Source organism: Silurus aristotelis (genome assembly GCF_946808225.1).
Source record: "Silurus aristotelis genome assembly, chromosome: 1".
Taxonomy (NCBI): Eukaryota; Metazoa; Chordata; class Actinopteri; order Siluriformes; family Siluridae; genus Silurus; species Silurus aristotelis.
In genome coordinates this window covers 36,196,409-36,208,937 of record NC_139574.1, presented here as the reverse complement: position 1 = coordinate 36,208,937, position 12,529 = coordinate 36,196,409, and the positions used below count along the sequence as shown (strand labels likewise).

The 12,529-nt window shown below is 37.7% G+C and overlaps 1 protein-coding gene across 1 annotated transcript; it reads left to right on the top strand.

Moving 5' to 3' along the window:
* The first annotated feature begins 226 nt into the window (after window positions 1-226).
* Window positions 227-2,597, top strand: lratd2b (LRAT domain containing 2b). Its single transcript, XM_083539000.1, has one exon. The coding sequence runs from the start codon at window positions 786-788 to the stop codon at window positions 1,575-1,577; it is 792 nt and encodes a 263-aa protein (XP_083395126.1). The 5' UTR covers window positions 227-785; the 3' UTR covers window positions 1,578-2,597.
* Window positions 2,598-12,529: the final 9,932 nt, after the last annotated feature.

The window sequence follows — 12,529 nt, the reverse complement described above, 5'->3', positions numbered from 1 at the left end:
CGGGTTTCTTGCTTTAGTAATGGCATTCATTCTCGCTGATGCAGCACTCCCTTATACTGAGTTTCTGTATAATATTGATGGATTTTAAAGCCTTGGTGTCATAATGTTGGCATTTAAAGGTGGATCGATTTAGGAAGGACACCACTGAAGGCCTATGTGTGAAATACATGGCCCGTCACTGCTGAGATAGAATGATGAAGAAACATTGAGAGGAATCAGACTCAAAAGGGAATCCAATTCTCATCTGAGTGGCAACGAATGTCCAATTCATTACACTCTTATCATTGTTGAATGAGTGTGAGAACATGTGTGGAGTATGAGTGCAGGTTGTGTGTTAGTGTGAAGACTGGTGAGTGGTGCACTGTGTCTTTAAATGGCAGCTCTGTGGAGTTAGTGGATATTTAGTCCGATGAGGTCGCACCAAACCGTCACAACGCAGAGCAGCAGCTCGTCTGTGTACTCCGTGTTCACTCACAGGAAGTTCTGCAAACAAATCCGGACTAAACTTTTACACACTTTTTTCTACTTTTTGAACATTTCCGGATCGTCTACACAACCAGCACTGGAGTACTTCAGCGTTTAAGTTCCACGCCTGTTCGTGGGACTCGAGGTAGAACCGGAAGTGAACAGGTGGAATACACCTTTTCAGGAATCTTAATATGATCTGAAGCCGAAACACTCAGACCATGTGGAATACTGCGAGATGGTTTAAGTGTTACTCATCATGATCTTGAGGAACATCTCGTCTCGGTAGTGTCGAAAAGTGTTTATTTTTCCCGAGTGCGATGGGGAATCAGGTGGAAAAATTTACCCATTTAAGTTACGACGAAGTTCCGACCGTGGACCCGAACGGCTACGAGAACGACGAGGGCCCGCGGATCGGGGTCTCGTACATTTTCTCTAACGACGACGAGGACGAGGAAGAGGAGCCCCCTGCGGAGAACGGAGAGGGCGGCGTGCGCGAAGTGGAGTGCGCGGTGTTCTACCGGGACGAGTGCGTTTACGAGCGGAAGGGCGCGGACGCGGCGCCGCTGCAGTCGTGCGAGAACTTGGCGGACAGGTGTAAACCGGGCGACCTGTTGGAGTTCGTGGCGGCCGGCCAGTATCCTCACTGGGCGGTGTACACGGGCGACTTCCAGGTGGTGCACTTGCACGGCGGCGAGATTAAAACGGACCACCTGTACGACGCGGGTCGAGGCAGACGCGGGCGCGTCGTGAACGACTTGTACCGATTCCGCGCGCTGCATCCGGACGTCGTGGTGAAGAACGCGCTCGACCAGGCCGGCGGGAAGGACGGCGCCGTGTGCTGGAGGAACTCCGAGTCATTCGCTGCGTGGTGCCGCTTCGGCAAGCGCGAGTTTAAGACGGGAGGAGAGCTGCGCATCGGCAAACAGCCGTACAGGATGAAATTACAGCTGTCGGAAAAGAGGAGCCACGACCTCGAGTTCCAGAGTCTGGAAGATCTGATCACGGAGAAGCGCAGGAACGATCAGATCGGCCGAGACGCCGTGATCCAAGAACTGGCGAATCATCTGAACTCCAGTGAAGAGGTCAACAGCGATTGCAGTTGTGATTAAGTAGTAAAATATGCTTTGTTTTTAGACTATAACCAGATGACTGAACTTTAAAACCTCTAGAAATCCACACATGATTGCAATAACCTATATGATTCACGATGAATAAGAAGATATTGATGGTCAAGGTCAGACCAGTGGATTTTGCATGTCTTAGGGTCGGCTGGTCACCAGAGATAAGAGAGAAGTAAGAACCGAAGCAATATGGACAGCTTTTATAAAGTCGAAAACTTTATTCACAATGATGGATATGAATTTGCTTACCGTGGCAGTGATTCCTTGTTTTGAAACGATACACCAAAGTTACAGATTCCTGTAAGGTCCAGTAGTGTTTGAGTCCTGTTTTCTGTGTTCTGTCTTCTCTGTGTGAGCACATCCACCACATGGCACATTACTGTGGTTTAGTAAAACGTGTTTACATTCACTACATTACGACACAAATCAAAGCTGTGTTCCTCAAGATCATGGATTCAAAGTGCACCCGGTTGACCGTTAACCTTCTTCATAGAAGTTGTATTACAAAAACAGCACTGTATTTTGTTCCCCACGATTAATTTGTTGCATCAAAACCAGTACTTTCAGGTGAACAGACACTACGTGTAAGCTACCTTTTGTTCATGCTGTCGTGGCTTAAATGACCTGTGTCATATTTTTTTAATATATATAATCATGGAAATAAATATTTTCAATAACCGTTTTGTAAATGGTAGATATATAGTGCACATGTATCCACTCCTGGCCTCACCTGAACACAATATTCACCTGAGATCCTATTTAAATATTAATTCGTGCACAGTGTTTACGGGTATTTGTTGGAATCGATGCACAGTTTGAAATGTGTTTTGTAACATCAGGAAGTCTTATGGACCAGCCTCCTTTTTATATGTAGCATTTCGAGCATTTTAAGGGGAGATTAAAACATTTTATAGTCTGCGACCCCTAACTGTTCACTCCACTGACTCTCATAGTACAGGTTAATTTTAAGCCAACAATTGACAATAAAAATCCTGATTTAAATGTGCACATTAATGTTTTGGCCCTTTATTAAGAGTTTTCTATTCACCGCTTTCTACTGACAGCACAATTTCTATTAAAATTAGATTTCTGTTGTCATTGATATCCGTGCTTGGGTTTTTTTTATTGACCTTTGGATAACACCCCTTTTAATTTGAGTGAACAGTCAAACATGGGCTAATGCCTGTATACTCAGGAACACCTGTACAACTGCAAATATCATGCACTTATCCAATCAGTCGATCGTGTGGCAGCAGTGCAGTGCAAAAAGCAAATCATGCACATACAGGTCAAGTGCTTCAGGCGATTTTTACACCAGTCATCAGCATGCAGATGTATTATCTATTCGACTGTGATGATCTGGCCTTAGCATTTTCAACAGTGCTGATCTCCTGGGATCAGCACAGTCAACAGTGAAGAAAGTAATTTGGTAAATAAATATGTAGAACTTTGCTAATAGTACATTGTGTGCCCTAAAGTATCTGGACACACAACCATCTTATGTATGTGCTTGTTGTAAATCCCAATCCAGATTTACTCCCATTAAATATTGCAATAACCTCCACTGTTCTGGTAAGGCTTTCCATAGATCTCATGGAAATGGGGGTTTGTGAACATTCAGTCCCGTTTATTCCAAATGATTTTCACTGGGGGCTCTGAAACTCAAGTTCTTCTGTGGAGCTTGCTTTCTGCACAGGGGCATTAGGTCCAAGGAAATGTTTGAGCCCCTTCAGTTTCAATGAAGGGAAATGCTAATGAAAATGATATAAAGATATTCAATACGATTGTACTTCCAGGTTTGTGGTGACAGTTTGAGGAGGACCTACATATGGGTGTGATGGTCAGGTGTAAAAGAGGTTGTAATTTCTGCCACTTTGCTTCATAGAGCACTTTGGGTTCCTGTACTGTACCTCACATTGGAAACCACTACTGGGGCAGCATTGTGACTTCTGAAGGTTTGGGTCCTTGATTAATGCATGTAGGATTCCTTTTTTTTTTTTTTTTGTTTGGCACAAACAAGTTTCATCTTGATATCAAATAAAGAGAAAAATGAAATCTGTCAAATAAGCATAAGAGATGTCTATATATTTAAATATAATTAATATAAGATATTCCACTGCTTTGTGATCATGTAGATGCCAGCATATAATTACTGTGTGTGAACCTCACAGTCTTCCACACATATCTTGGCTGGTGGTCTGGGCAGAGTTTAGACAAAAGTATCAGGACACCACACTTCTAGCCATAAGTACTTACTTCCCCTTATTCCCCCTCAACTTATCACAAAGTTGGAGGCATACATTTGTATAGGATGCCTTTGGATGTGGTCGCATTAACTTTTTCCTTATTTTGAACTAGGAGACCCAAACCTGTTCCAGCATGACTGTGCCCTTGCACACAAAGCCAGCTCCATGAACAAATGGTTCACATGGGTTGGAGTAGAAGATATCTTTGCTATAGAACTTTTACCTTAATCCTATTGAACATCTTTGGTATGAATTAAAATGCTGAATGCACGCTAAGCCTCCTCACAAAAGCACACTCCAACTACACACTCCATCTTCCCAGAACTGCAATGGTTTGTTAAAAAAATAGTACTTATAGTCAGGTGTCCACAAACCTATGTCCATATAGTGTATATTTATGCCTTAAAAATTATTATAAAGATATTCTTTATTTTAATAAACATTTTGGTGTTAAATTATAGTTCACTTCAGTCATTATTACAAGCCCCAAACATATAACACTTTATGCGGTTAGTGTAATCTAGTATAACCTTTCTGGGGTCTAGAACTGACTACAGAAGCCTATTCAAGGACTAGTACTAGTGCTAGGAGAAACTAAAGCAGCCTCCAAACCATGATAATATCTCGGTAGAAATTCAAAGAAGAAGCATGTGTTGGCCTAACAAATATTGGCTCTCATGCAGTGGAAAAGAATGCTGATGAGTGCAAATATATATCCAAATGTTATTTTTCCAGATAAAGACAGGAATGTCCTTTCTTTGTTAATCTTTTTTCAGTTTTAAAATACCTGAGGATGAAGAACATGTTAACACTCACCATATAATACATTTATTTTATCGATCACATTTAGGCTGAACGGACATGGACCTTTGCTGTACTGTATTTTGTCCCTCAGCGCTGCCATAATGCATACACAATTTCCTAGGGGTCAATTCAAATAGGTCCAGCTGTGTATACAGCTGTTAAAGTACACTGTTTTACATCTAAAATTACTTTGTTAATCGCACATTGGGGTCAAGGCCAGTTACAATTACAACACAGACCAATCAGAATGTTACATGAGGCTACATGTTTGGTGAATGATCAGTCTGTTCATCTGTTTCTTTTTAGTTTTCCATGAAGAGCAGTACTGAAGACATATTTCTATTAAATATCTGCAGGCTATAGACAGGTTGCCCAGTCATGATTTTATATTTATATTTATATATATATATATATATATATATATATATATATATATATATATATATATATATATATATATACATACACACAGTATATACAGTATATACAGTGATGTGAAAAAGTTTCATCTTTTTTTTCATGTTTGTCACACTTTCACTTTCATGTTTCAGATCATCAAACTAATCTAAATATTAGTAAAAGAAATAAGTAAACACGTGCAGTTTTTATTATTGAGGGAAAACAAAATCCAAAACTACATGGCCCTGTGTGGAAAAAGTGCCTCCTAAACCTAATAACTCTTTGGGCTGCCCTTAGCAGCAACAACAGCAATCAAGCGTTCGCGATAACTTGCAATGAGTCTGTTACTGTACTGTGGAGGAATTTTGCTCCACTCATCTATGCAGAATTGTTGTCATTCGGCCACATTTGAGGGTTTTTGAGCATGAACCTTTTTAAAGTCATGCCAAAGCATATCAATAGGATTCAGGTCAGGACTTTGACTAGGCCACTCCAACTTTATTTTGTTTTTCTCCAGCCATTCAGAGGTGGACTTGCTGGTGTGTTTTGGATCATTGTCCTGCTGCAGAACCCAAGTTCACTTGAGCTTGAGGTTTCGAACAGATGGCAGGACATTCTCCTTCAGGATTTTTTGGTAAACAGCAGAATTCATGGTTCCATTTATCACAGCAAGTCTTCCAGCTCCTGAAGCAGCAAAACAGCCCCAGACCATCACACTACCACCACCATATTTTACTGTTGGTATGATGTTCTTTTTCTAAAATGCAGTTTGACTTTTACGCCAGACATAATGGGACACACACCTTCCGAAAAGTTCAGCTTGGCCTTGGGGATCATCAAGATGTTTTCTGGCAAAACTTAGACGAGCCTTTATGTTCTTTTTGCTCAGAAGCAGTTTTTGTCTTGGAACTCTGCCATGCAGACCATTTTTGCCGTCTCTTTCTCATGGTGGAGTCATGAACACCAACCAAGTGAGGCCTGCAGTTCTTTGGATGTTGTTGTGGGATCTTTTGTGATCTCTTGGATGAGTCGTTGCTGTGCTCTTGGGGTAATTTTGGTCGGCCGGCTACTCCTGGGAAGGGTCTCCACTGTTCCATGTTTTTGCCATTTGTGAATAATGGCTCTCACTGAGGTTCACTGGAGTCCCAAAGCATTAGAAATGGGTTTATAACCTTTTCCAGACTGATAGATCTCAATTACCTTCCTTCTCATTTGTTTCTGAATTTCTTTGGATCTCGGCATGATGTCTAGCTTTCAAGGATCTTTTGGTCTACTTCAGTTTGTCAGGCAGGTCCTATTTAAGAGATTTCATGATTGTGAACAGGTGTAGCAGTAATCAGGTCTGGGTGTGGGGAGAGAAATTTAACTCAGGTGTGATAAACCACAGTTTTATCAAGAGGGGCAAACACATTTTAACACAGGGCCATGAAGTTTTGGATTTTGTTTTTCCTTAATAATAAAAACCTTCATTTAAAAACTGCATGTTGTTTTTACTTGTGTTCTCTTTTACTAATATTTAAATTAGTTTGATGATCTGAAACATTAAAGTGTGACACACATGCAAAAAATAAAACAGGAACTGATTTCCAACAATTTTTCACATATATATATATATTTATTTTTTATTTTTGTGCAAGTTCTCCCACTTAAAAAGATGAGAGAGGCCGGTGATTTTAATCATAGGTACACTTCAACTATGAGAGACATAGTTGAAATGTAAATTAAGACAAAATGAGAAAAAAGAATCCAGAAAAAAATCAATGTGATTTTCTGGATTTTCTTTCTCATTTTGACTCTCATAGTTGAAGTGTACCTATGATGAAAATGACAGGCCTCTCGCATCTTTTTAAGTGGGAGAACTTGCACAATTGGTGGCTGACTAAATACTTTTGTGCCCCACTGTATGTGTATATATATATATATATATATATATATATATATATATATATATATATATATATATATATATATATATATATATATATATATGTGTGTTTTGTGTGTGTGTGTGTGTGACCATAAATAAATAGGCTATATAGTATAGACTATAAATAGTATAGACTGGTCATTAGTTTTGTTGCTTCTACCCTCGACCACCCCCTACTCTTCTCTCTCAACTTGGAATGTTGGAAATGAGTTGTTCTGCTCTCACACTGTTTACTCCGAATGGAAATTTCTTTATAATAGGATAAAATAATTGGGCAGTTGTAAGTATACATCAGTGCCCATCCATGTTTAATCTAATGTGTGTACAAAACTTGTACAACCATTATCTTTAGACAGTTTTTTATAATTTACTGTAAATCTAATTCTGACATTTTTGCAGAACCTACTAAGATTTTTCTGTAGGTTCACATGATTTTTCCCAACCTAAACTATCAATCTTCACTCTTTCTTACTGTGCAGTTTTGCTAAGGAACCTGCACATACTGTATTTACTTCATGATACAAGATTCACTGAGATGGAAAAAACAATAATGTTCAGGCTGTATGTTGTTAAAATCAATACAAGCATCCCAGTTCTCCAAAACACTTTATAACTATAATCCCTTCCGATCTGCTCCTGTACCTAAGAAAAACCTAGTCACAATTTTTGACTAAACTAATTTACAGATTACAACCTGGACTCCAAAGTCCTGAACACTATTTGGTAGACTGTTGTATTTATTAGACACTAATTGGTAACTGTTTCATAGCTGTGGGGCATTGAAAGAGAAAGCTATGCCACACGTCTTCACTATTTAAGGTACCAACAAATAACCTGCACATTTTGATTGAAATAGGGGTGGCGGTCATAATAAACCAAAATTTTGCAATATAAAGTTTAACCAAAAATATAAAGATATGAATAAAGGGTAATGTTTTAAGAAATTAGATTATATATATATATATATATATATATATATATATATATATATATATATATATATATATATATATATATATATATATATACCAGTTTTAATTGCTTTGTCACACATTAATAAATATGGTGACTTTAAAGCTGTGAGACAACAACATACATCAACAGCATTTGGCAGAAGCCCTCAACCAAAGTGACTTACAATTATACTATTTATAGAAATGTGCAGTTGAAGGTTAATGGCTTTGCTCAAGTGTGCAGGAGTGGCAGCTTGCCTGGGATTTGAACTCATGACTTGATGGTTAAAAATCATTGTTTTAACCACTGAACTCCCACTTCCCTTCAGGTATCCAGTGCAACACTGGATAATATGGATAATATATTTTACATGAAGCAGAAACTAAGGTACACAATTATTTTGTACTCATATTCATAATGGTATTTACACACTGTTGAAGTGACACACTGTGAATAAAATACTATGATATTAGCACTATGATGTGACAGTCCCACAGGAATGTAAGAGAAATAAAATTAATAATGATCTGCATTTTGCTTTGTAAGTAAAGCCCTGGCCTACATACACTACATTTATTTGCTTTAACATTAGAATTTCACTTCACTGGAACAAAGAGGCCAAAACCTGTTCCCACATGACAATATACAAAACAAAAGTTAAATTCAATTTCATTTTATTTGTATAGAGATTTTAACAATAGACATTGTCACAAAGCAGCTTCACAGATGCAAATAGGTTATAGATATAAATTTTACATTTTATATATACAATGTATAGTGTATGTTAGGAGGATTTACAAATTCTTAATCTACATGTGTATGACATGAAAAAAAAAAAAAGATGTTGAGAATTAAAAAGTTAACCCAACCCTACAGTATATTGCTGTACATAGTCTTATGCACTGTTGGTGTCATTCGTTTATTGAATGTTCTAATAGTTATGCAATATGAAAAAGGACTTACTGCTTTTTTTCAGTATATTATACTAAATTTTTTTAACTGCATCTGGAGACAGTATAGCAATAGCGAATAACCCCTGAAAGCACAACTTAAATATGTTTAATTTAAATGTCCTCTGAATTTATTTATCTGCTTCTCAATTACCCAGAGCCATCCACATGCATTGATTTTTAATTTTTTTCTAGTTTCCTCATTTTTACCTAATCTTATTAATAAAGCCAGATACATTTCAGATGCTGGTGTACACAAGAGCTAAACATTTATTCACAAAATCTTCACAGAGCGCATTTCATGTACAATGTTATTTGTCGGAAATTAGTAAAAAAAATGTATAATAGATAATGTGAAATGTCTCAGCACTGACCCCACTAATGTATAATAGATAATGTGAAATAGCTCAGCACTGACTCACTCGCATCCATTCATCTGGTCTAGATATATTGTCAAATGACAACAATGAACTCATCCAAAGCAAATCTGAAATTTTTACTCTCATCTTTATGTTGTCGTGTCTCAGAGCAGAGTTTCCGGATTTTATATTCCACACACACTATTTTTGCGTTTGTCATTGTCACAACTGCTTTACATGCCCCAACCAAATTGGCTTGCTATTTGGACAAATAATGCTAATCATTACAAATGATTAGAATTAGAAACAGTTATGTTATTTTCCTATTTTTTATTCGGCTAGTTAGGCTAAAATATTTGCATAGAACCCAGACACATCACATTTCTTTGCATATAGACTGTTCATGTTGAGTTCACAAATTGAAAAAAAAATAACCTCATTATATCTGATTGTTGTACCTTTTCTGAAGCAAACATAGATAATTACATAACATAATATGCTGCTAATGATTGTGGCATTCATGCACAAAGAAATTCTAAGTCATATGATTAGTTTGGAGATTAGATTCGAGAATGATATCCGTAATGAAAAGGTCTTTGTGTAAGTGAATCTGATTTGGATAAGAGCTTTGCATATGCTGTTCACATAAGGGACAAATATTTTGATTGCGGCCCAAAAAGTCCCTGGGGCCCAAAGGTCTTAGAGTTTACAACAATCCTTTTCATTATTCATTACTTGTTCACAAACCATATTACACCTGTTGGTGTAGCAATATAAATACTCCACCAAGAAGTCTCTTGGTTTTGACCTCCATGCTCCTCATCTCTCTGCTGCTCCCTCCATTAGCTGCTTGAGTTTTATGCTGCTATAATCTGGAACACTGACTGCACCCCAGGCCTCCTCACCCTACATCAGTATCTGGCTTTACTAAAGCCTGTGTGGCACAATTCTGCACAAGCACACTCTAAAATCTATTGAAACAGAAGGATGGAGGTTGTTATTATTATTAACTGAATGTGGAGTGAGATGTTTAAAAAGCCCACATGAATCCTATGGTCAGGTGTCCACAAACATTTGCTCTCTATACTAAAGCAAGTGATTTGTTTTTACAATTCTGATGATTTCCAACATCCATTAGTCTATTCACTGTGTATGATAAAACCTTTTTTTTATTCAAACCAAGCTGGGGTGGACCACCATCACTCTACCTGCTTATATTTATGCATTAATACCCATTTCATCTTTTGCCTTTCTATCATTTGCCATTGTACCTCCACAGCATTTCGCCATTTACATTCTTCCTCCACAGTTCGTTCGTCACCTGATGCCATTTCTCTGGATGACCCCGGCAAAACAGAATGACTTTGATTTGTCATCCCAAAGGACTTGCAGCTCTTCATAGAGGCTGCCTCAATGATTGGTTTAGGTGGTTTCTATAGCGATCTCTTGTAGTCCACTTCCATGCTTGCTGAGGTTACTTCTCTGCCTCTCAAGGAAGTTATAATCTTCCTCTGTCACTGCCTATCTTTAAGGTCACCACTAGAATTGTGTCTTCAGAAAAGTTCAACACTATCTACTATTAACATCATCTGCACTATTTAAAAACTCAAGTCTTCTAGTATATTCATTTTTTAATTTGAACTCCCAAAAATTGAAGATACAGAGCCTGAAATAATTTGGATATGCATAGTTTTTTATGTTTTTTGAGAGACACATGCATGTTAGCCAATTAGTTATTATAACAGTATGAATATTTACTTTGACCAAACAAATGTATAAATGTACAGATGTTACTTTATTTTCATTTAAAAATCTTTTCTTAGCATGAATTACAGCTTCACACACTCTTCTTATCCGGACAGTTTTTTTTTTCTCCAAACATTCAGCTGAAAAACTGAAATAATGCCATGCCTCTTGTTAAATTTGTCAAATATATTCTTCAATAGTTGGAGATTCTTTTCTGACGTTGCGATCCAGTTCATCCCTGAGCAGTTCAGTAGGATTCAGATGCAGTTACTGGCAGGCCATTTCATGATAGATAACACTCAGCCAACTGCTCTCTAAATAATCGTTAGAGCTTATGCTTTTAGCTTATTTTATCTTGTTGTATGGTGAAATTTGATCAAATGAGCCTCCCTCCATATGGAATTGCTTGATGATGAAGTACGGAATGGTAGTCATGTTGGGTCAGTATTCTTTTCACCAAGAATAAGTCCAACCTCTACTGCTCCAAAACAACCCCAAACCATTAAGCTTTTACCTCCATGTTTGACTGTGGGTTTGAGAAAGTCTGCTAACATCATCCCTCCTCTTCTCAATCTTACATAAATTCTTGAGTTAGAGACAAAAATGTCTTGACTTATTTGTCCAAAGATTTTTTTTCCAGTCATTCACTGTCCAGTTCTTGTCTGTTTTTGTTTTTCGTTTTACCGAGTTTGCTGCATAGACGCAAAAGCCATAAAATACTCTATACTTCTGTTTTTCCATACTTTTGACCGACACTTTTATAGCTGTAACAAAAAAGTGTCGAACACTGATCCTGTGTTTGTACAGTGACATACAAGCTGCCATCATTTCCATCGGTCTGAATGCAATTACATTAAGCTTCACATTAAGTCAAGCTTTAGATTTATTTACTTTGAAATTTTCCCTTTATTAAAATTTTGAAATACCTCGTAATACTCCACTGACTTCTTTTAATTCTATTTATTTGTCATTTCTATTACGGTCACCTGATGTTGTGAAATAAGGTAGAAGCCTCTTATTCGTCTGCATCGAGCACTTGCTTTATTGCACACTTTAAAATGTCATCTTTCACTGCCTGTTGTGTTAAAAGCACAAAGACTCGCTTGCTCACCGCCCTTTACTTCCACGAAAACATTAAGAGTGTTTGCACTGCAGAGTCCCACGCAGAGACCTCGGAGAGAATGGGGGGTTAGGCAGGAAGGGCTTCGTGTGATCTAAATGCAGCATTCAACATCATCTAGGGAGAAAAGCAGAAACCTGCGTGGCCGTTAAAGTCAGATATGTTATCGTCATAACAAGTTTCTGATGAAGCCAGTTGCAGTCTATTAATGAGTCATTAAAACACTTCAGTAGATCGCTTTCCAATCACTGGAGTGATATTATGTGCGAGTCAAATGGGTTGAAAATGGATTTTTTTTCTCCTGTTTACATGAAATTAGAGACTACATTTTATTTTAATCTTCCGGCACTAGCGTTTCTAAGCACCTGGGCATAGAAAATAATTAGCTATGCACTTTCAAGCAAAAAAATAATAATTATAAGGTATAATAAATCA

Excerpts from the sequence above, each read along its gene's own strand:
- lratd2b (XM_083539000.1), top strand. The coding sequence starts at position 786 with ATGGGGAATCAGGTGGAAAAATTTACCCATTTAAGTTACGACGAAGTT.